The sequence below is a fragment of the Danio rerio genome, chromosome 21 (genome assembly GCF_049306965.1).
Source record: "Danio rerio strain Tuebingen ecotype United States chromosome 21, GRCz12tu, whole genome shotgun sequence".
NCBI classification, from domain to species: domain Eukaryota; kingdom Metazoa; phylum Chordata; class Actinopteri; order Cypriniformes; family Danionidae; genus Danio; species Danio rerio.
Genome location: NC_133196.1, coordinates 40204147 through 40230279, shown reverse-complemented (window position 1 = coordinate 40230279; position 26133 = coordinate 40204147). Strand labels below are relative to the sequence as shown.

Genomic DNA, 26133 nt, shown 5'->3' with positions numbered 1-26133 from the left:
CCAATTAAGCTGCTAAAACATCTCTAGAATGATCAGTGGAAACAGAATGTACCTGAGCTCAATTTAGAGCTTCATGGCAAAGGCTGTGAATACTGATGTACATGTGATTTTTCAGGTTTTTTATTTTTTAATAAATTTGCAACAATTAAAAATATATTTTCACATTGTCATAATGGTGTATTGTGTGTAGAATTTTGAGGAAAAAAAATAATTTAGTCCATTTTGGAGTAAAGCTGTAACATAAAAAAATGTGGAAAAAGTGAAGCGCTATGAATATTTTCCAGATGCGCTGTATACTGTGTGTGTATAGAAATTCAAACCTGTAAAAAACATCTTAGATGTAAAAGGATGGTTGATAAAGACATTCCAAACAGTGTTTCTAGAGATATTCTGCTTTTCATGTGCTTTTCTAACTTTTCACTTAAATTGTTTCTGATTATGTCATTTGTCAATAATAAAAAGCTAAAGGAATTTAAACTTTTAAATCTTCCTCTTGTACTAGAATGAAAACATCATTTGTTTTGTATCTGTTAGCAAAGTTGCGAGCTTAAAAGCCCAACCACATAAATGCAGTGAAAGCATTCCTGTGGCCTGCCCTCAAGCACCACACCAGGCAGAGCGGTTTTGTTTTGCTTCAGTGTGTGACATGCTGAAAACATGCGCTCAGGTAAATGGAATGTTATCGGGCTCTGTCTGATAGGAGTGTGGCTGTCGTCGGGGTGTAGCAGTGCGCTTTTATTGTCGGACCTTGAGCACGGCGCACTGCTAAGCCGGAGCCTCATAAATGACTTTGGGAATTTATGGAGTGCCCTGAATGAAAGTGTCTGACTCATGGTTTAGATATGTGTTTGTACTCGGCTTGTCGCTTTGTCATTTTGCATTAGACCGTGGGTCCTAGCTCTTCAAGAGGAGAACCAGAGACTAGAGGTGGCCAATGTGGGTTAAAATGTGATGTCATGTTATTTCTGGAAAAAAAAGATGTTTACGAAGTGGATGGTACTCAGATGTTTTTACAACTTGATAGAAATGCACCTTACTTGGGCTGCACAATATATTGTCTCAGCATTGAAACACAGTTTTAAAACAAAAGCGTATTAGTGTAAATGGGGCCAAATGTACATTCAAATGTACAGAGAATAAGATTCAACGCAAAAGTGAAATGTACTGTTTTTACTCATCTAATCTTGTAAGGTTATGACACCAAAATCTTACAAAGACAAGTCGGTAACAGAGAATGAACAATCTATATAGCCACATTACACAAAGACTACAAAATTTGTGTAATTAACTATTGAATATACTACAGATTTCCAGATATATGAATGCTTTTATATTAGTATTTTAATTATAAATGCATATATTACTGTGTAAATATACAATGAAATAGCAATATTTTAGAATTATATGCAAGTAGGGTTTCATTCCAATCATCTTGCAGCTGTCTGCAGTAAATGAGTGCATGCTGTTGTCTTCCCCCAGTCGATTCGAGACTTTCAAAGAGGGTGAAACTGAACTAGCTCCGTTTTCATGTTATGAATAATGAAACTGTGCTGAGAGACCCCCACTGGCCTGTTCTAAATTTAACTCGGAGAAAAGAAACTTTTACGACGCAACAAAAGACCTCAGCTGCAGTAGGAAACACTCTTATTCTCATTCCATCATTCTCCATACACGCTGACAGTTCATCTGAAGGCCTGTCATTAATCTCTGGCCTCAATCCTACATATCTGGCATCTTTATGCACAAGAAAAACCCAAAATCCCAATCCCAAAGCATGCTGTTGAGATTTGCGCATTACCGAGATTTAGAATGAACCGAATGAATATGTCGAAATGCCCTGCTTCTTGGAGTGAAACTCAAGTTAAGACTTGATACATAACTTGATACTGAATCAAACATCATAGAGACGGTTCACTTGCATTACTAATGAGAAAAATTGCAACGCTCAGTAAAGCCTCCACTGCAAAAGAAGCCCCGCGTTCAGGTTGAAATAACCAATTGTCAATATTTATATATATATATATATATATATATATATATATATATATATATATATATATATATATATATTCAGGGCTCGAAATTAACTTTTTTACTTGGTAGCACCGGTGCTCCCAACTTCAAATATTTAGGAGCACCAAAAATTTTTTAGGAGCACCAGAAAAAATTTAGGAGCACCCACCAAAAATGATTGAGCACCGCTGCAAATTGTTTTTAAGGGATTTATTGTATTTTAAAACAACATTAATAGGACTGACAAAAAACAGAAACAACTATCTAACTAATGCTGCGAAGACATTGATATTTGTGTGCAATAATTCCAAAATAAATGTCTAATAATTAGGCCATAGAATATTAATGATGATGAAAATGACATTCCATTTCTCATTATGATACTGCCTTGAACGTGCATGAATGTAGGTTATCTGCAATTAAAAGTCTGTTACTTTATGAAAAATAATTGTATAGTTTGCATCAAACAAAAATGAAGCATTGCAGTAAGAAATATTTATTTTGTACTGCTGTTTTTATATGCATGTCAATTTAATAAATAATATTTCTGCTACAAAACAAACAAAAGATTATAATAAATCATTCAATTCAATAATGAAAGCTGCAAAACAGTCATCAGTAAATAAATAAAAATAATAATATACACCTCAAAAAAGAATAGACAAAAGAAAGTAAGTAAAGTCTCACTTCTATCACTCTTTAAAAGTTTTGGTTTCAGTTTGTGTCAATTTAAAGGTTCAGTCTGAGATGATCTTCATTTTTCTGTGTTAGTGGAAAAGCTGGCGAGTCAGCCGACCCAATTAATGAGTAGGCAGCGCAAGATTCTTGCGCTAATCATCGGCGCAAAACCGGTCTTTGTTATGAGCCGCAGTTTCAGTGTAAACTTAGTAAAGGCGAGCTTCTTTGGCGATGATATGTACAGTATTAGATTTGACTTTTAGCGGACATTTGCGCTGAACACGCAGTGAATGCAACGCATGGATATTCGGGCGCCTTCTCCAAGAAGCGCGTACTCGATTGATCTCAGCTGGCGGATCATTATTCACCACGTGACGTGTCATGATCGCTCTTATTTTGCGCCTGGTGGGGTTTGCAAACCTGTGTGCTTTTAAGTTTTCACTCTTCTGCCGTTTGCATTTCCCGTGGTCATAAAAGCTCCTTCCCTGTCATCTGACAGCGGAAAGCCTTGAGTGATAGACAGCTAATATGAACCAATATAGCGGCAGGAAAGAGCGATTCAGCACGTTTTTACAAAAAATCAAAAAAGGTTGCACTACAACCATCATCTGCAGTCGCACTAATGCGACCAAATATATCATAAGGTCTCATAGATTAAGTTTCGGGCGCATATGCGACCAAAATGGTCGCAATTTCGAGCCCTGTATATATATATCTTTGGGTGATGTAAGGTCAATTCAATTTAATAAAAATAAAACGCCACCCTACCTAGAGTTTGTCTTTATTTACATTAACCCAGCAACCCAAACGTTGAGTTAACTGCATATATGAACCGATGTTATGTTAAATATGGACAAACTCAACGTCTTGTTAAGTTCTTCAATTAAATTTATTTGACCTTTTAGCCTATTTGTTGGGTTTGTCCAATTTAGATTTTTATTTATTGACTTAAAACAACCCCTTCTAAAGTAAGTCAATTAAATTTAACTGGAAAAACGTAACCCAACATTGAGGTTGACCTTATTTGACCAAATGTTGGATTAACTGTATATTTGGTGCAGTTTTGGTTTAGATGAGGACAAACTCAACTTCGGATTTGGAAGTTTTTCAGTTAAATCTAAAACAACCCTGGCTAAAGTACATCAATTAAATTTAATCGAAAAACTTAACCCAACATTGAGTTGTGCTTATTTGGCCAAACATTGGGTTAAAGGCTGATTTATACTTCTGCTTTAAGTGCACACATATTGTCTGGTGAAGCCTTCTCATGGTCGCATGGCCCTCGCTGTGGCTGACACCGGCGCTGACGCGCACCTGTTGAAAAATGTAACTACACGTCACAACGACTGAACCAGTGTTGGGGTAAATAAAGACAAACTCAACGTTGGGATAAGTTCTTCAATTAAATTAAGTTGACATTTTTACCCAATTGTTGGGTTAGTCTATTTCTGACCCATATTTGTTGTGTTAAAACAACCCTGTCTAAATTAATTGAATTTAATTGAATTAAAAAACTTAACACAACATTGAGTTTGTCCTTGTTTGACCAAACCTTGGGTTACCAGCTTGAATATATTATATTTACAGAGATATAATATTATATGTCTGTAAATATCATTAGTGTGAAAAGGAACAATAGTTGTTGGCGTCATCTTGCCCCGTAGCGTTCATTTTTCCTAGAAACTGCAGTCGAGCGCATGTTGAGGTACATTTTTGTGGTTTTACAAAATTGTAGGCTGTGTTTCCAATGAGCCCATGTGTTGAAAAAGATGTATTTGTATTGTAAGTGAAAGTAATGTGACACTTTGTGGTTGTCTAACATTACTGGATCATGTTCACAGTTCATGCGATGATAAGATCACAATAAGAACTCGTTCAAATTCACCGAAATCATTTGACAAGAGCTGGTTAAAAGTCATTACAGTATAGTTTAGAAAACGATTTTAGAGAAAGACTTTAATGCAGCGTTTGTTTATGTTCGTTCGCCATTTGGTTCGATTTTTGGTTTCTCATGCAATTTATTTGTGAGGCTTACAGTGTGACATTTTTGGTGGAAATGGTTTAATCCTTTTAATATGCTTCACAAATCAGATTTAATATGGAATGTTCCTGATAATCCTAAGAGCACAGGGCTGAATTGATTGCATAACCATGCTGATGGACGTAACGGCATCAGAAAATACTGCTCTTAATGTATTAAAGTAGAAATATTTGATATTGAGAAATCCTGCTGCACAAAAACAATGCCTGAAGTAACAGGTTGAGGTTGCAGCATAACTGTTTTCAACATTAATACCATAACTAAATGTTTGGTGAGCAGCAAATCAGCGTGTTAGAATGATTCTGAAAGATAACATGGGCTCCTGTGATTTATGCCATGTGGAAAACCGTTATGTTTGGCAAATTGATGATGAGTAAATCAGAACTTGGACTGTACATTTAATCACATTGTGATGTGGACTACTTTTCATGCTTTTGATTTGTGTCTGGCTAAATGGATGTCACCTGTTAGATAGCTGTTTTCAAAAAAGTTGTGTTATTGTATAAGTTTGTACAACAAATGTACTCATGAATTACTGTATTCATGAACACTTCACAATCAGTTTAGTTTAACTTGAAGGTATTAGGCGACATGGTGGCTCAGTGTTTAGCACTGTCACACGCAGCAAGCAGGTCATTGTTTCGAGACCCGGCCGGTCCAATTCTGTTTGAAGTTCATATGTTATTCCCATGTTCGTGTGGGTTTCCTCCTGGTGCTTCGGTTTTTCCCACTATCCAAATATGCGCTATAGGAGAATTGAATAAAGTAAATTGGCCGCAGTGAGTGTGTATAAATGTTTTCCAATACTGGCTTGCAGCTGGAAGGGCATCCTGCGTAAAACATATTCTGGGTGAGTTGGTGGTTCATTCACCTGCCACCCCTGATGAATGAAGGGACTAAGCCGAAGGAAAATGAATGAATAAATATAGGGAAAGTATTAAAGGAATATTATTATTTTTCAGTAGACTATAGGTAATCTCAAGTTAATGAAGTGTCGATAATCGGTTTCAAGGTTTTTAGGTTTCATGGTTTTGAAAAGTCAAGGTTTTAAAACAGCCGAAAAAAATCAGTCATAACGTGCCTAATGTATATCTAAAGGCTTTTTTATGTGTTGCAGAAGTCAATGGTTTATTTTAATTAATTAGACTGACATGTTTTGTAAAATTGTAAATGAAACACTATATTGTGTTCAATGGGGAAAAATGGCTTGTTTTTTACACAGACATTTAAAAATAACTTTTTTTGGAGCAGTAATCACAACAGTCAGTTATCATTAGGCTTAGGCTATGATTCTGACAGTATGATAACCTTGGAAAAAATATCACGGTTTCACAGTAAAAAAACAAAATCTTCTTTCCCCTTTGAACACAATATATTTTATTTTGAGAAACATGTCAAATGTTATGGAACAGTAAACATGTCTGGCTAAATAGTTCAAATGAATCATCAATTTCTGCTGTCTTTAATAATTTCAAAAACATAGATTTCTGTACAATTTAAAAATGGCATTTTTGCATGTCCGTCTTTCGGATAAGACGTTAAACCAATGTCCTGACTTTCTGTGGTCATTAAAAATCTCAGGATGTCATTCGAAAAGAGTAGGAGTTTACCCCGACATCCTGGCCAAATCTGCCCACTGGCCTCTGTCCATCATGGCCTCCTAACAATTCACAATTGGCTTCATCACTCTGTCTCCTCTCCACCAATCAGCTGGTGTGTGATGTGTGGTCTGGCGCAAAAAGGCTGCCGTCGTGTCATCCAGGTGGATGCTGCACACTGTTGGTGGATGAGGAGATTCCCCTTTATGTGTAAAAGCACTTTGAGTGCCCAGAAAAGCACTATATAAATGTAAGGAATTATTATTATAATTTTTAAAACCTTTCTGCTAGAGGTACTGTTGTCCTAAAATACAAAAAAATTTTTTTTTAAAAGTATAAAAATTCGCACACGTGCCTTAGGAACGATATAGCAGAAAATGTTGGCAGTTTTAAAACCTTGACTTCCTAAACCACGATATACCTTGAAAACGGTTATTGTCCCAGTTATAATACCATACCAAACTTATACCGACCCATGCCTAAATAGAAGTGACGATACTAATAATTAAAAAAATAAGTTCCAAATAGTTTCCAAATATGCTTAAATATTATGTTAAGTTTAAATGGTTTCAGATCAATAAAAATAATATATATATAAAAAATAATAAAAAATTAAATAAATATTTAATTATATAAGATTAAATATTGAATTGTATTGTTGTAATAAATTGTAATACAATTGAGCCTTCGCTAAGCCCCGCCCTCCTTAGTTACTGTTGCCACACCTGTCAAGCTTTCGTGCATGGCATGTCTATTACATTATGCAACTTAACCCTGCTCTTTTACCTCCCACACACAGCTTGATCCACTCTGGCATTTCTCCTCTTGGGTTTTAGGTTTTGGAAAGGGAAAGAACTTCCACCACCCTGACCAAACTTTTAGGATACTGGCTGTTAGATTTGCACAATCCATATGCACATCACTTTGGCTTGTAAAGGCTTGACAGACCTCCTGCGCATAGCTGCGGTTGCTAAGCCACGACTGGTTGGCAGTTTTCAGATGTGGCCAAGCGAACATGAAGGAATTGTGTGGAACCCAATTTTTTTTACAGTGTAATTGTAGAAAGTCAAAATATACAAGATTAATTGATTTTGATTGACAGTAGAGTCCAAAATAAAACACAGAAAAAATATGTAATACAGTAAAACAAACCCTTTTTAAATTCTAAAAGAATTTTAGGGGCTTATAAAAAATGAAACAAATAAAAAAGGATTTTGGCATAAGCAGATAGTAGAATTATTTCACTACTGTACTTAAGTACTAAAAGACTGTATTTGTACTCTACTGTATTATTTTTTCTCATACTTATACTTTTACTTCAGTAAATATTTTCGATTAGTTCAGATGATCAAAGAAGACAGCGCTGCCTGCCTGCATCTAGAGCACTTTAGTTTGTTTTCGACATGAAAAACTTAGAACTTCCACCTTCAACTCCTTCACTTTCAGCTGTTTGTGGCGATGAGGAATTTTTGCATCAGACTATTCGTGTTGAATGAAGTGCATACTCTGCCTCCCGAAAGATTGCGAAAGAATGGCCTTCAAAAATTAACAGTCGAATTTGATGAAACATATCAAGGCAAGTTAAAAATAATACAATACACAAAATGCAACAGTTTGAGCTATCTGTAAGCTCTAGTTAAGTTAACTAATGTTAGCTTCCCGCGGTTCATAACATGCTGCTATGTTCACGTAATGTTAACTAGCTGGCTATCATAAAGGCTGTTTCATGCTAAATGGTGTTTTTGACCCATCATATAAATCGTAAACCGCAAACCTTGTTTCTTTTCGTTCTGCTTAATCACGTGCCCTAAAAAAGATATTTAAAATAAACAAAACAATATGATGTCTTTTGACTGCCTTCTTTAATAACTGCATAACACAATACTTTTACTTTCAGTATTTGAAAATATTTATACTTGAAATACTTAAGTAAAAAAAATGTTGAATACTTTAGTACTTCCACTTAAGTATGGTGTTTAAAGAGCACTTCAACTTCTACTTAAGTAAATTTTTTGGTAGAGCACTTGTACTTTTACTCAAGTCTGGGTTTCTAGTACTTTATACATCTCTAGGCATGAGTCGCTTTTGATCATTTTATTCAGAAATACCCCAAAATAGCTTAAAATAGCTCATTAAATAGCTCATTTACAAGCATTAGGAACGTCTATTCCAAAAAATATAGTTCTGTTTTTATCATGTTACCTATTTTTATTGATTAGTATTCTGGTTATTATTATCTTTATATCAGATTAACTATAAACCTATTATATCAGCCTTCATGGATATAGTCAAGCTTTTAAATTTCCTCTAAAACCACAACAAGCTCTTTCTTGTCAATTGATTAGTCTGGCTAGCGAGTGCCAGCACAGCTCTCGCCTGAAGTTCAGCCAGACTACTTTGTTAGCATTAGCGTACGCCTGCTAATAAAAGTTTCAGCGTGGCTCTTTTCGGCCAAGTGAGTGTCCCCTTTTGCTCTGGCGGAATCCACTGAAGCGCTGGGCTTGGAGAACCACGGTGTGTTGCCTCAGAAACCTCCAGGCGATGGGTCAGCAGGACCTGTGGAATGCCCGGCTTGGGTTTCCGGCTATTGTGCTCGACCGACACACTGGAGGTGAATAGCCTGACATTCCTCTGATGCCCCCTCCCCCCCAAAACACATACATGTGACACTCTCTCAGGACATTTATAAGGACTTTTGTACTGTTACCTTATTCTGATTAAGACAATGTTATGATTGAGGGTTAGATCTTTAACATAACATGATTAAGATTGTTTACATGAGGTAAATCTTGATGTAGTTCAGTGGTTCCCAACCTTTTTTTTTTGCCAGAGACCCACTTTTCCCCTGGAAAATATTGTAATGCCCCCCTCCACATTTAATGATATTTTCACTCATATTAGTTTGCAGTACTGATGACAAAAAATTTTGTTTTCAAGCAAACGGTATGTTTCTTACTATATCTAAATATGTTTATGCACAAATGATAGCCTAATGTAAAATGTAAAAGCAAAACATCAGCAGGCAGTTCAGTTTGTAACTGAAAAACGTAAGCCTTTTGCCATGAAGTTAGCCCCATTTGAAATTCAGTAACAAAAATATCAGTATTCACACTGGTGTATAAGGGTAAAAAATAATATAGGCTATTACAATTTAATGCTTGCATGTTATTTGTTATGCTCTATCTCAGTGGTTTTCAATTTTTTTTCATCAAGTACCACCTCGGAATAAATGGTCTCTCCTTGTACCACCATAATGACCAGTATTGAAATACAGTAGCTTATAGGCCCAATGAAGCATACAGGATATGTATAGGCCTCAGCTCTGCACAGTTCCAAAACAAGGCAGTTTATTTCCTATTATTAAGAAAATGTATTATTGTCAGCCACTTTAAACATTATAAATAGATTTATTTAAACATTATACACATAACCATTAACACTGTACTGTGTTTAAAGGTAAAAACAAACAAACAAACAAAATAAAATGTCAAATGTTTAAATTAAATTGTGCTTATAAAAAATGGTAGGCTTCTATTCTTAAAAAGTAAAAAAAAAACACCTGTACTTAAATGTAAAGTAGTAACATGTAGTAGCCTATTCATCAAAACCTGTAAATGTTGCTTTGACCTCATAAATATAGGCTGTATTTCATCATTTTCAAAAAAAAAATCATTTTTGATCAATTTTGAAATATATGTTGCATCTACATATGACATATTTGATTCCTCCGTGTTTGAGAACCACTGCTCTATCTATTAAGGTGAGGATTGCTGCAAGGCGAATCAGTGAGGCTCTGTCTTTTTTTTGGAGGACGGATTGCAAATTTGTCCATTTTTGGTCAGCTAGGGCAGTGGTCCTCAACCTTTTTATCACCGCGGACAATTGACAGTTTTATAGTGAACGGGTGGGGTGGGGGATTTGTGTTTCTATGTTGCGTAGGTTGTAGGTTGCTAGGTGACCATCAACCGTTTTCCCAGAGGATGACAAGCTGACAAAACATTGCTGCCAATCTGATACGAGTTTTAGTTATGGAGAAAATTACAAAGCTCTGCAGTGTTTGTGTGTTCTGTGTTTGTCTGAGAAAATTAATCTTACCGAAATATATATACTCCATTCAAGCTGAAGCTAATCGGTCAATTCTTGTCACGTGACTCACGATCTTTGGCGCGAGGGCGTCACTGCGCTTGTGCATGCAACCCGCATATGTACATCGGAAACAATATCCTCTGAAGTGATTATAAATACAGAAATCTTGCATGCAATGGCGCACACACACACACACACCAATAGACCAAGTCTATTTTTTAAATGTATGTTAGTGCTGTAAATGAGCTAGAAAGTTTAACCTGGTGTTATAAAATAAATCTGCTGCATCTGACTATTGCTGTGTTTTCAATATAATGGAATTACCCCAGAGGTCGCAATACAATAGAACCGGTCACTATAAGCTATTATAGTTTCTACATAGTATATAGTAACTATAAACGACAATTTTTTTCTCTTTAGTAGGTTATGGATAAAATAAGGTAATTATTATAGTTTAAAAAAAATAAATAGATTTTTGGAAATCACCAGGCAAGCCCCTTCATTGTCCCGTGACCCCTCGGGGATCACGACCCCAACTCTTAGAACCACTGGTCTAGTTGAGTAATGGTTAACCTTTATTTCATTCACACAGTGAGGATTAATATATACAGTATGCTGTGTTAGATTTTATTATAGTTTTTAGTTTATATAACTGAAAACTATTGTTAGGTACATGAAAACCCGAAAAGCTTCTTATTTTAGCTTTATCTTTGCTATATTGTATTGATGTTGTTTTGTATTTTGCTTGTAGAGTTTATTTTATTCTTATTTGACAGCACTTTTTTACTGAACATGTCATATACTGAACCGCACCGAAACCATGAGAAGTTTATATTGTTGCACCTCTAATCCATACTAAGAAATGGAACATCCATACGAAACATAAACGGAATATTCCAAAAGCAAATCATGTAATTATATTATTCAAAATATAAATTATTATTATATAGTATTATTCAGAATAAGGTAAATAGTTTGATTACTGATGTGCATTTTATTTATACACAGCTACTCTGTGGCATCCAGCAGAAAACAGGCATGAAGGTTGCAGGTGCAACATCGAGCTGGCATCTCTCTGATTGGTGGTTGACTGACAGTTGGATTGTCTTCTTGATTTTGCAGGCAGACTAAGCCTCTGACTTTTGCTGACTGTATTGGAGATGAGCTGCCTGTGGGATGGGAGGAGGCCTACGACCCCCACGTCGGAGCCTATTATGTCGACCACAACACCAGTAAGTTAAGAAAGATGCGGACCACCTTATGGATAATTGGAATATAGCATGTCTTCTTTTTGATTCTCAGATAAAATGACATATCACATCTGACACAAATAATGGCTGGATTAAAGTTCAGTCAGTAGGCCTTATTCTAACTAAAATACACTTCTGTGTCAATTATTTTGTGCTGATGTCCAGTGTTTTTTAAATTATTTGATTTTATTTATCCGATTTTACATTTTTTTTATTAAAGTTTATTTATAAATCTATTTAATTTTATTTTGTTTTATTAAATTCTATTTAATTATTGTATTTTTTATTTTATAAAATTTGCACGTTTATTACATCTAATTTAATAAAATTTTATTTTATTGCATCTATTTATCTATTTATTTATAAAATTTTATTTAACTACATTATTATTTTATTTTCTATTTTATTTTAATACATTTTATTTTTAATTTTATTTATTAATCTATTAAATTTTATTTTGTTTTAATATACTTTATTTAATTAAATTTAAATTTTAATTCAATTTAATTTTGTTTTATCAAATTAAATTTTATAAAATTTTATTTAATAATCTATTTAATTTTATTTAGTTTTATTACATTTTATTTAATTACATTTTTATTTTATTTTCAATTTTATTTAATTACATTTTATTAAAATTAAAATTTATTGTATATATTAATCTATTTGATTTTATTTTGTTTTATTAAATTTTATTTAATTACATTTTTATTTAATTTAAATTTTTATTTTTATACATATTATTTATTTTATTATTTTTATTTAATTTTATTTTATTTATCAATCTATTTAATTTGATTTTGTTTTATTACATTTTTTAAATTACATTTGTATTTATTTTTTATTTTATTTGCTGACAAAGTTGGACACTGCACATTCTTTATAATTGCTGTTTTAGATATTTATATGCTTATATTATAGTTTATTTAGACCATTTGGAAATACCAAGTTTAAAAATTCTGCATATATGATTTCAAAATAAAAAAAAATCTCTAAAGATGAAAATCTTTATTGTCAGTTTTGTCACCTTATTGTGATTTTGTTAATTGAAAGTAACAAAATTTACTACTAAAAATACCCAATTATAAATGCTTTATAAGCTCCAAATCAGCATGTTTGAATCATTTTTGAAGGATTAGGGGACACTGAAGGCCGGAGTTATTTAAATTAAGCTTTGACTGTAGATTACATTTTAAAATAGGCAAGTAATTTGAATTTTTATTACTATTTTTTTATATTTGCAACCCTGCTAAGCATAATTGAGTATGTTTAATGTTCATCCATTTTTCAGTGAATATAGCCGATATATTTTGGTGCATGTGAATAAAACAGTTTTATTAAACAGTTATATTCATTAAAATAAGAGTTTGATCACTTAACATCCTCAGGAATAAAAGATAATACATTTAGATCCTGAAAGTTATTGCAAAAAAAAGGCAAACTCCAAAATGTCAACTAAATTGTATATATTTATGTTTCTCTTGATTTTTTTTTCCAGCTAATTAAAATATATTTAATGTTTTTCTCCAACATTAATGTAGACGTACACATATTTGGACTGTGATCTTAAGTTTTTTGGTTCGATTAGTTCCAGTTTTGTCTTTAGTACTGACTAATCTAAATAAACTATTGCAAAGCTTCCTATGAAAGATATTCATTTAAAAGAGAGATCTGTGAGGCCTGTACTTATTTATGCTAAACACTCTATTATTGTAATTAATTCTGTTTTTATATGTGATGGATTTTATGATATGATATGTTTTATGATATGTTTTTTTTATTATTTTGGATTACACTGTGATTCTGTAATAAAGTTTGGTATGATATGATAATTTCTCTAATTTGGACATTAATTTCTCCTTCCCAGAAAGCACTCAGTTGGAGGACCCGCGGGCTCAGTGGCAGCGGGAACAGGAGCTTATGTTGCACGATTATCTGAATGTGGTTCAGGAAGCACTGAGTGCCCAAAAGGAGATCTACCAGGTCAAAGAGCAGAGACTTCGCCTGGCCCAGCAGGAATATCGGCAGCTAAATGATGCTTGGCGGGACAAGTCTTCCTCACAGACTAGCTGTAAGATTTGTGACTCCATACAAGTCTATGCCATAAATGTTGTATCAAATCTGTTGATGCGGCTCTTAAAAAGGCCACAATTAAAGGGATAGTTCACCCTAAATGTAAACTTCACCATTTACTCACCCCAAAGTGTTTCCAAATTTATCACTTTCTTCTTTTTTTCTGTTGATCAATGATAGTAACCTATAGCCTTTGACTTTAATAGAAGGAAAAATATATACTGTGGAAGTCAATAGCCTTTTTTTACACATGCAGAACTTTCCGGAAAATAACCGGCAATTTTCTGGAAAAGGATCATGTGTGAACAGGCCTTTTTTGTAAAGCTTCACCACATGTAACTTCATCTTCCATTGTTAAATGAATTTGATAAGAAGTGTGCAATATTTATGCAGGAATGTAACTGATATGCTGCAACAGCCCCTTTAAGTACGAGATCAATGTAGCAAATGTTCACGCTCTCGCCCCCAGAGCTGAAGGGAGACTGCCTTCAGTGTGAACGCACAGTAAGAGTCACCATGTAAACAGTGATTTTTGATTACCTTAATTCGACTAAAGTCATAATTGAACTAAACAGAAATGCAATTAAGACATGTGGAGTATGCATATATTAGTGGCATTATTGAAGTAAACACCGCAATCAAACTATAACCATCGTGTAGGACTTTTCACCATATTTTCCGACAAGACAAGCACACACACACATTGTGTAATGAGTTTTTTCTTTCCATTTGGCGTTATTAAATTCCATAACACTCTCATTAGTCTTTATGCTGTGTCCACACTAGACGCGGAATGCATGGATAAATTGCGCTATTCGTGCGAAGATAGTGCTCACCAAAAGCGGACCAAAAAAGCGTACCGAGACCTACTTGAAGAAGTGGTCTCGGTACGCTTTCAAACGAACCCTGGAGCGGTTCGTTTGTGGTGAGAATATACAAAAAGTATTTCGCGTTTTGGACTAATTCAGCTGCCGTAGGCCGATGCGCTGTGCATTATGGGATATGGAGGAAAAATATTTATTGAAAGCGCTTTACCAAGAGAGAGAGAGTGGGGAAACATTACCTGATGGATCGTTGGTAAAATTTCTGCAAGATGAGCATGTCGCAGTTTAGCTAAATTGATTCACGTCTCCTCCTGAAGTGACGAGCGATGCATTAAACACTGTTTTCCAGCCGCGGCCACGCTTAATTTTTGTAATGTATAGTTTGTCTAAAGCAGGAATACAATCAGCCAGCACAGTCGTCCCTCCAGAGTAAAAGGTTTTGTTTACCTGCGGGAGTTCATTGGCATTTTCCCGCACGTGAATTCTGACCAATCAATAAGCAGTTTAGGAAATATGTTCAACAACATCTGGCCAATGAGAGATGTGGATTTTGTCAGATGACTGCATTTTGGTTAGTTTCAACTGGTTCAGACCAAAGCCAGCAGTGTGGTGTAAAATGACCCAAAGATGGCAGAAAATGCAACAATGTATCATTTATTACCCATGGTCCGGACCAATTGAAGCGAACTACAGATGTGAAAGCACCCATTCGTGCGTCAAATTCATTTCAGAACAGATGCGGATGGCATCAGATGGGCAGGGCTTCTGTCTGCCATGTAACTCTAGCTTCGTTTCTAAATGGTTAAAATGAATTTTATTAAGAAAATAACAGTGTTTATGTGCTTTATGAAGGCTGAAAAACAGTGTTGATACATTTAGGGCAGTGTCTGAGTTCACTAGATCCTTTCAGAGGTGCATCCAGCTCTGTGAGCTCATAAACTCTTCCAGAAACTTAACCTGGATGGCGGAGGCTTTTAGCAATGCTTCTGACTGAGCCTAGCCCAGTTTGATGAACTGTTGTCGGTGTCAACTGAAGGATTTCCCCTGGGACACCATTAACAGGTGCTACATCACAGTTACGCCCACACAAGAGCAAGCTCCTGATTAGTTAACGTGGCGCTAATGTCCGCTTAAGTTCAGATTTTCGAACTCGAGCGATTTGCTTGTTAAGCGTAACAGGCGCGTCAAATGCGCAAAACACTCAATTCGCATCACGCCATTCGTGCATATCATTCCATTTGTGCATATCATGCCATTCGTGGTGCTTAATTTGCGTCATTCGCGCGTATCGCGCCGCATAATGTCTATTTGAGAGTTTGCATTGACTTAACATTACTCCTTATTTGCATCTAATACCTCAGTTTGTCCCGGGGGCATCAATGAAATGTTCATGAGTAAATGTAAAACTGCCGAACTATAGTCAAAGTCACCCAAAATTACAATAAACTCTTACTTGAAAGCATTTCACGTAAACACCTTAATTATATTATTGCCTATTGTTACGGCCCAAACTCAAAACTGGCTCGAATAACAACAACATTCAAGGTTTGAGCCGAACATATGGAAGACACAGACGTTTGGATTGTTAAATTGACGTTCCATCAATATGTTTAATTTTCCATAAATCATAAGTTTTCAAAAAAGACAGAACATTAACAAAAATCAAGTAGACAGGTAGGGCAGCTAAGGTAAACAGGTCTCTGACTAAACTGTTTTAAATGGACAGATATTACCTAAACTCCCGTGAAAGGAATAAAAATAGGTGAGTCTTCTGGGCCACTGCTTACCTTCGCTAAACTAAATAAATAACAAAACGTGACTATGAAAAATAAACCCCTACCTGCTACAAAGCAAAGTATCAAAATAAACAAACTAGCTAACACATTACCAACTAAGAATCAAAAAGATTAACAGGAACAAAACACTAAATGGAGCGGCATCTGGATGAATGATCGCCTGAGCGCACGCCACCACCGAGCTGAGGGAGGGCGAGAGACTGCAAGACAGAGAGAGAGACAGAGACGCCATTGCGGTCAGCCTTATATAGTGGGAATCCCCAGTGACGTCACGGGCATCATCCAATCCTGGATAAGCCGGGTGAAACACTCCTCCTAGAACTCGATCGCAAGCACAAACCGGCAATAAATAAATAGATTAAAGAACACAGACCCACGTAACATTATTAAGGCAAACAACTAAATTGCTGATGTTCATGTAAACATAGTCATTAGTGTCTTTGAAGTAAGTGAAAGATGCAGAAGGGCATCATGCTGATTTGATTCAGAAGGGCTCTTTTTTGTTACACGGATTACCGGTTTTACTTTCATACACCGTTAGCTATTTTTAAATTAAATCTAGTGAACAGATAAAAATCGTCATCATAATTTTCTCGAGTGCACTCATTAATGTCTCATGCCCCCCTTAATAGGTGCTGAAGCCCCCCTGGTGGGGCGCATCTCACAGTTAAAAAACCCCTGTTCTAGGCCGATATGGCGAGTAACTACACTCCACCATTCCTGCGTAATAATCAACTTTTCTTCAGTACCATGGCTGCAGGAGGCACAATGATATTACTTTACATAAAAAAATTTCAGTGCTGTTCAATGTATTTATATATTTTAATTATATATATATATATATATATATATATATATATATATATATATATATATATATACATACAGGGCTCAACAATAAGGACTGCCCGATGGCCCGGGGCCAGCGTGTGAGATGCTCGGGACAGTAGACAGGATCGTTACTGGCCCGATCGGGCCACTAATGCCCTGTCACTAAAGTTTAATTTGCCTGTGACTATTTGTCAATTGCGTGCAAATACAGTCAGAATAGAGAAAGCATTTGTGTTTTTAAGCCTTCAAATGCTACCTTCTCGGTTCCTCTTATCTGATTGGATGTTGTGAGCATGTTATTTTTTTTTCCGTAACAACCAGTACAGCTAAGAGACAGCAACATGGCGGCAACGTCAGGTGATGATGCTAAAGGAAAACATTTGTCTCTAACGTCTTGGAAGCAGACATTTACGAGGGTACACCATGACTAAAAAAAAATTAAGTGATGTTTTGTACAGTTTGCCGCTGGTTTGGCAGGTCAGCCATCTTTTGTTTTGCAATAAAATACCTGCACATTTTGCTACTTTTGTTTGCAAAAAACTTTAATAAATTTTTTTGAATATTTAAATTCTAGATTTACAAACATTTTGACATTTTTTTTTATTTGTGGCTAAGAAATAGCTATTAACTTTTTTTGGTGGGGCCAGTGACAATATTGGCAGGGCAAGTAAAAATCTGAACCACTGGTCCGGTCGGGTCAGTAGAAAAAATCCTTAGCGTTGAACCCTGTATATATATATATATATATATATATATATATATATATATATATATATATATATATATATATATCTATATATATATATCTATATACACACACACACACACACACACACATATATATATATATATATATATATATATATATATATATATATATATATATATATATATTGCTATCATTTTTTTTTATATTGCTGAACATTGCTGTCATTCTTTTGATATTACAAATAGAAAAGTGTTAAGATTAAGTTTATACAAGTTGATAAGCATGTTCAAAAAATCAGTGAGCTGTCATAATTATACCCGTAAATAATATCTAAAGATAAGATGGCGTGAGCTGCATGTTTTAGTGATGAGGTAACAAGCTTGTATTCACTTCAAAATATTTGTGCGGCCCGACCAGCAATGATCTCACTCTTCAAGCATTTGTGCAAGCAAAAACTCTTTATTTCGAATGAAACCTCATTATAATGGATGTAGATTTGTGACACAATTCTGTCGCGTTATTATACATCAGTGTGGAATTCAAAAGCTACGCCAAGTGGTTATACAGATAAGATAAAGCCTTTGAACTCTTATCTTCCCTACAGTAAATTCCAGATCCTCATCAAGCAGTAAATATGACCCTGAAATCCTCAAAGCAGAGATTGTTACAGCAAAAAGCCGGGTAAGAAGCTCTTCTACATATCACAAGCCTTTTATCGTTCGCTGTGAATGTTATCTTGTTTATGCAAGACACCAATTGGGTGTAAATTTTGCTGCAAGAATTTGGGACGTGATGACAGGCAGCGAGATTACGCTTAAAACCCAAATGTAATTACACAAGTGTCTCATTGATTCATCCGCTGGCTTTCTCTCTGTTGCTGTCTTTTGTTCAGGTAAATAAGCTGAAGAGAGATTTGGCCTATATGAAGCAAGAACTGCATTATAAGGAGCAAGGCTTTGAGACGTTGAAAGAGTAAGTGTAACCTGACCTATATTGCACGATCACGTTCCAGACAACCGATCGCTTCCTTGTTCAAATGCATTCCAGTCTGAAAACACCTCGCCTTTGTGCAAGACAAAAAAAAACCTATCAACTTATCTCTGGGCATTTTATGAGCTCACTGGCATTTTATTGTGATGGAGCAAGTTGACGTTGACAAGTCTGTTGTTGTAAAAATGGATATTTTTACTGTTATAGAGCACCACATGCACCTCAGTGTAAATCTATTTATGGTTCATATTTGTTACTCTTAAAACTCTTAAATATTTGTTACTTTGAAAACTCTTAAATATTTGTTACTCTTAAAACTCTTAAATATTTGTTACTTTGAAAACTCTTAAATATTTGTTACTCTTAAAACTCTTAAATATTTGTTACTTTGAAAACTCTTAAATATTTGTTACTCTTAAATATTTGTTACTCTTAAAACTCTTAAATATTTGTTACTCTTAAAACTCTTAAATATTTGTTACTCTTAAAACTTAAATATTTGTTACTCTTAAAACTTAAATATTTGTTACTCTTAAAACTCTTAAATATTTGTTACTCTTAAAACTCTTAAATATTTGTTACTCTAAAAACTCTTAAATATTTGTTACTCTTAAAACTCTTAAATATTTGTTACTCTTAAAACTCTTAAATATTTGTTACTCTTAAAACTCTTAAATATTTGTTACTCTTAAAACTCTTAAATATTTGTTACTCTTAAAACTCTTAAATATTTGTTACTCTTAAAACTCTTAAATATTTGTTACTCTTAAAACTCTTAAATATTTGTTACTCTTAAAACTCTTAAATATTTGTTACTCTTAAAACTCTTGAATATTTGTTACTCTTAAAACTCTTAAATATTTGTTACTCTTAAAACTCTTGAATATTTGTTACTCTTAAAACTCTTAAATATTTGTTACTCTTAAAACTCTTGAATATTTGTTACTCTTAAAACTCTTGAATATTTGTTACTCTTAAAACTCTTGAATATTTGTTACTTTGAAAACTCTTAAATATTTGTTACTCTTAAAACTATTGAATATTTGTTACTCTTAAAACTCTTAAATATTTGTTACTCTTAAAACTCTTGAATATTTGTTACTCTTAAAACTCTTAAATATTTGTTACTCTTAAAACTCTTAAATATTTGTTACTCTTAAAACTCTTGAATATTTGTTACTCTTAAAACTCTTGAATATTTGTTACTCTGAAAACTCTTAAATATTTGTTACTCTTAAAACTCTTGAATATTTGTTACTCTTAAAACTCTTGAATATTTGTTACTCTGAAAACTCTTGAATATTTGTTACTCTTAAAACTCTTAAATATTTGTTACTCTTAAAACTCTTGAATATTTGTTACTCTTAAAACTCTTGAATATTTGTTACTCTGAAAACTCTTAAATATTTGTTACTCTTAAAACTCTTGAATATTTGTTACTCTTAAAACTCTTGAATATTTGTTACTCTGAAAACTCTTGAATATTTGTTACTCTTAAAACTCTTACATATTTGTTACTCTGAAAACTCTTGAATATTTGTTACTCTTAAAACTCTTGAATATTTGTTACTCTTAAAACTCTTGAATATTTGTTACTCTGAAAACTCTTGAATATTTGTTACTCTTAAAACTCTTAAATATTTGTTACTTTGAAAACTCTTAAATATTTGTTACTTTGAAAACTCTTAAATATTTGTTACTTTTAAAACTCTTAAATATTTGTTACTCTTAAAACTCTTGAATATTTGTTACTCTTAAAACTCTTACATATTTGTTACTCTGAAAACTCTTAAATATTTGTTACTCTTAAATATTTGTTACTCTTAAAACTCTTACATATTTGTTACTCTGAAAACTCTTAAATATTTGTTACTCTTAAATATTTGTTACTCTTAAAACTCTTAAATATTTGTTATTCTTAAAACTCTTAAATATTTGTTACTCTTAAATATTTGTTACTCTTAAAACTCTTACATATTTGTTACTCTGAAAACTCTTAAATATTTGTTACTCTTAAATATTTGTTACTCTTAAAACTCTTAAATATTTGTTACTCTTAAATATTTGTTACTCTTAAAACGCTTAAATATTTGTTACTCTTAAAACTCTTAAATATTTGTTATTCTTAAATATTTGTTACTCTTAAAACGCTTAAATATTTGTTACTCTTAAAACTCTTAAATATTTGTTACTCTTAAAACGCTTAAATATTTGTTACTCTTAAAACGCTTAAATATTTGTTACTCTTAAAACTCTTAAATATTTGTTACTCTTAAAACGCTTAAATATTTGTTACTCTTAAATATTTGTTACTCTTAAAACGCTTAAATATTTGTTACTCTTAAAACGCTTAAATATTTGTTACTCTTAAAACTCTTAAATATTTGTTACTCTTAAAACTCTCAAATATTTGTTATTCTTAAAACTCTTAAATATTTGTTACTCCTAAAACTCTTAAATATTTGTTTCTCTTAAAACTCTTAAATATTTGTTTCTCTTAAAACTCTTAAATATTTGTTACTCCTAAAACTCTTAAATATTTGTTTCTCTTAAAACTCTTAAATATTTGTTTCTCTTAAAACTCTTAAATATTTGTTACTCTTAAAACTCTTGAATATTTGTTACTCTTAAAACTCTTAAATATTTGTTACTCTTAAATCTGACTGGTTGATGGGTTGTCAGAACAAGTAGTTGGCGTTTTAACAAATGCATATTTGTTTTAAAATGCAGATGAAGAGTTTAGATGCAAAACCCTCTTAATCCATCAGATCTCTTTTCTTGTAAATAAGCAATTTCTATCAGGTTCCTATAATTAGGTTCAGAAGTTTTATTTAATACAAAATGAAATGTTATTAGCTATTAAATAAAATTACTTTTTTTCAAAAATGTCACTTTAGACAATTCTTTGGTTTTTAACAAGGTACAGGGCTCGACTGTTTTGGCCGCATATACGCCCGAAATTTTATCGTGCGAGCATTTGTGCGAGTGCATAAAATTGTTGTCGTGCAACCAGTTTTCACAGCAAAATGTTCTCACCACATGCTCGGATTTAGGAGGCATTCACGCAACAAGCATCTTTGCACTTAAAAACACCAAACACAGCACTCAGGAATGGTTTAAAACAGTCAACTTGCTGCAGTAAACAAAGCCCACAATGCTTGTCCTGCCTTCAAGCTCTTCTTATTGGCCCACTGCGCTAGCACTGAACACCAATGGATTGGTTAATATCAGCTGTCAATCACTCAGTTCCGATGACAGGTTGCTACAGCCGTGAAAAAGTAAAGGTGTGGATCAGAGAGAATGAAAACAACACTGGCAGATTTAGTTTTAGAAACCAAATACAAAAACAAATAATGGCACATCTGATTAGTTAACATGTAATAAATGTCAATCCAGCATGTACACTTTTCTAAGAGTGGATAAAAGACTTCCAGTGTTTGAAGTCTGTTATGAAAATGACTGAAGCATTCACCATAAAGCCGGTGGGATGGAGTTTTCAGGTAAGAGTGTTTGCCACTGACTCTACATATTTTAAGCACGAGATGTTCTAACTTTATTTAATCCTTCATTTAATCGTCACGATGCTGTCAGTCTTGCGACTGACACCACATTCACTATCACTAAAGAGCATGCAGTTATGCATGAAAATAATATTGCAGCTCATGAAAAGACCGTTAAATAATAAGATGATAAATGCAAATAATAAAGTTATATGTCAATATCATCTGTGCAATATCACACACAACCCGTGAGAACACAGTTTATTATTATTAATTCAGTTCATCACATCAAGCAGTGCGTGGAGGTCCAGCATGGCTCGAAATTAACCTTTTTGCTTGGTAGCACCGAAAAATTTAGCCAAAATTTAGTCGCACCCACCAATTATGAGCACCGTTACTACAAGTTTTATACAAACAGATTTATTGCATTTGAAATCAACACTAATCAAACTAACAAGAAAACAAAATATATATGCAAGCGTGAGGAAAATATGCCTTAACAAAATCCCGTTATCACAAGAAAATATATTTTTATAACATAACTGAGTGACCAAAGCATACACAGAGCGCTCACTGGCCCTGCACCCACTGCTTGAATGAATCTGTTAACGGTATAACTGTGCTGTTCTCACAAGTGCTGTTTGATATTGCACTGATGCTTTTGACATATCCTGTACCTTATTTTATGCATACGTCATGTTAATAGCAATACCGGTCTTCTTGAGTAAAGATTTTAGTTTACTCCGTTTAAGCCCGTTTGCGATGGTATACGTGGTGTTACATTTTACATATAGCTGCCCCTTGCAGGGCGGACAGCATCTGGCGATTATATGAAGGATAAGAAGCTCTCGTGCTAGATGTGGCAAACAGTTACCTGAAAATTCCATCACACAGACTTTTCATAGCGGACTTGTAGCCAACGGAAGTCTTTTTTCACTCTTCGAAAAGTGTAGGTGGTAGATTAACATTCAGCACATGGTCACTAGTAAGATGTGTCATAATTTATAACTTTAGATGCCATGGTTTCCAAAACAAAATCTGTCAGTGTTATCTTTATTCTTATCTTCAGCGCTATACAGTTTTTCGCGGTAGTAGCTCTCTCTTTCATCCCAAACCAAAAGGCACTGGCTGAGTGATTGACAGCTGATATTAACCAATCATTCGTGTTCAGTGCTAGAGCAGTGGTGGGCCAATAAGAAGAGCGCGAAGGCGGGGCAAGCATTACAGACTTGGCTTTGTTTACTGCAGCAAGTTGACATGACAACTGTTTTAAACCATTCCTGAGCGCTGCGTTTCAGGTGCAGACAAAGAGCTTAGAGATGCATTCTGCGTGAATGTCTCCCGAATCCGCGCATGTGGTAAACATTTTGCAGTAAAAACTGGTCGCACACAACAATTTTAAGCGCTCTCACAAGTGCTCCCAAATATATTTTGAGGTCGCATAAATAAAATTTCGGGAGCATATGCGACCAAAATGGTCGCAATTTCGAGCCCTGTCCAGTGAGCGCATGCAGATTTTTGTTTATTTGTTAGTTTTGATTAGAATTTTGGTGGGTGCAACAAAATGTTGCCTGGTGCGTCTAATTTATTGAAGTTTGGAGCACCGGTGCTACCAAAAAAAGGTTCATTTCGAGCCCTGAGGTAGATTTTATTTTGCGTCAAAACCAGCTAAATCCACTTATGCTTTTTCTGCAAAAACCTCTAAATCCACCTATTGGGACAAGACAGTGAAATTAGTTGAAAAATCACAAAAATGCAATTAGAAATGATTTTACCAAACATAAAACACCTAAAATTAAAAATACATAAATCTGTCAAGTATGTGGTGGCTCATTCCGCTGTGGTAACCCCTGATAAACCAGGGACAAAGCAGAATTGAATGAATGAAAGCTGTCAAGTAAGTCCATAAATCAATAACATCAAAATTGACAATAATTAAATCTTAGCATTCTGTTGTCATTCCTGATATTTGGAATTTAGAATGAATGTAAGTAGAACAATGTAAACATTGTATACGAAGCTTGGTAGATTCAAATAATGTAGTGTAAAACATTGTGAAATATCAACATCTGTGCATTGTCCATTAATATAAAAAAGCTTATCAGACATATAGGTATTATGAAGTAATATAAATAATGTATAGTTTTATACATTATATTTATCTTTTTAAAAAAAATAGCTTACATTAGAAAAAAAAAACACAAGGTAGGCTACTGGGTAAAAGGGGATGCCTCTCAGACACTTTTATAAGCTGTCATTCGTTCATTCTCACCGTTCTTTCTTGAAACGCAGTTTAATAAAGTCACAGAGTTCATTCATGAAGCTGTGTGAAAACACAGCTGTGTCCTTCTGAGCACATTCCCACATTGGTCAGAGCTGTATTAATACGATTAAGGTGTTTACATGCCTGCTTACATGTTGCAATTAATATTGAGCCACATGTTTTGTACATGTACACATATTTGAAGGAGATTATGGTTTCCCTCATCAAGAGTTTAAACCAATTTTACAATTTAGGGTTTTAAAAAGGGCTTTAATCAGAGCATGAAAAATTCAATTAATTGAGGTCATGACACTGCAAAAACATTTATAGCTTTCTCAATAGTTTTGAAAGATACAACAGGTAACTGGTCATAAATCAGAACTTAATACCCTGTGGCAGATCAGAAACCAAATGAACACTAAATTTAGGTCAAACTAATACATTTTGGTTATTTTATTTTAAGGATGCCAAAGAGGACATTGAGTGGATATGTAAAATTGTTCTCTGATATCTATAAATAAAATAAAAAAATCTACTTAAACAGTTTTCAATAATTTATAACTACACGAATTATGAAAAGCTTGATTTTTACCATATTTGTAATAGTCATAAATATAAGTGTGCTCTGCTCTGACACTTTGCAGCTCATGTCAGTGCCTACTAGTGTTGGAAAGGCAAATCCAAAAGAGTTGATTCCTATACTCTCAATAGACCTTGTACCGGAATCGACTCCAGGACAGGAATCGACTCCCAGAGTCGAGTCTGTTTTTTTTCAAAACCCTCTTAAATGAAGCAGTTACATTCTACACTTATAATGCTCATTTTCGAGCATGATGAACACCGAAAGCCCCCGCTTTGAATAAGTGTTTACACGTTTTATGCTTTTGCTTTTGAATTTCGCAACCACAAACACTCTAGGCTATTATAAATAGTGCTGAGGGATGACGCTTGCTTTCACTTTTAAATTCCTAAAAGGCAAACCTTTTTGCATTTTGGTTTTAAAGATTATCTGCCTGCAATGTCAAATTTACTGTGTTATACAGTTGAAGTCAGAATTATTAGCCCCCCATGTTTATTTATTTTTTCCCTCAATTTGTGTTTAACAGAGAGATTTTTTCAACACATTTCACAACATAATAGTTTTAATAACTTATTTCTGATAACTGATTTATTTTATTTTTGCCATGATGACAGTAAATAATATTTGACTAGATATTTTTCAAGACACTTTTATATAGCTTAAAGTGACATTTAATGGCTTAACTAGGTTAATTAGGTTAACTTGGCAGGTTAGGGTAATTCGGCAAGTTATTGTATAATGATGGTTTGTTTTGTAGACTATCGAGAAAAATATAGCTTAAATGGCAAATTATTTTGACCTTAAAGTGTTTAAAAAAAAAACCTTTTTATTCTAGCCGAAATAAAACAAATAAAGGCCCGTGCTCATCGAGACGTTTTTTGCTTGCATTTCCATTGACATT

At 33.9% G+C, this 26133-nt stretch overlaps 1 protein-coding gene across 2 annotated transcripts in view; it reads left to right on the top strand.

Annotated features, from left to right (window-relative positions):
• The window catches only part of wwc1 (WW and C2 domain containing 1), a 449056-nt gene that overhangs the window by 14212 nt on the left and 408711 nt on the right, over positions 1 to 26133 (top strand). For both annotated transcript variants that reach the window (XR_012396852.1, XM_684183.10), the window contains exons 2-5: positions 11539 to 11648; positions 13534 to 13737; positions 18504 to 18580; positions 18792 to 18871. Coding sequence is in view for 1 of the 2 variants with exons in the window: in XM_684183.10 (XP_689275.6) it covers positions 11539 to 11648; positions 13534 to 13737; positions 18504 to 18580; positions 18792 to 18871 (471 nt within the window). In the remaining variant the exon portion in view is untranslated. The remainder of the gene's footprint in view (positions 1 to 11538; positions 11649 to 13533; positions 13738 to 18503; positions 18581 to 18791; positions 18872 to 26133) is intronic.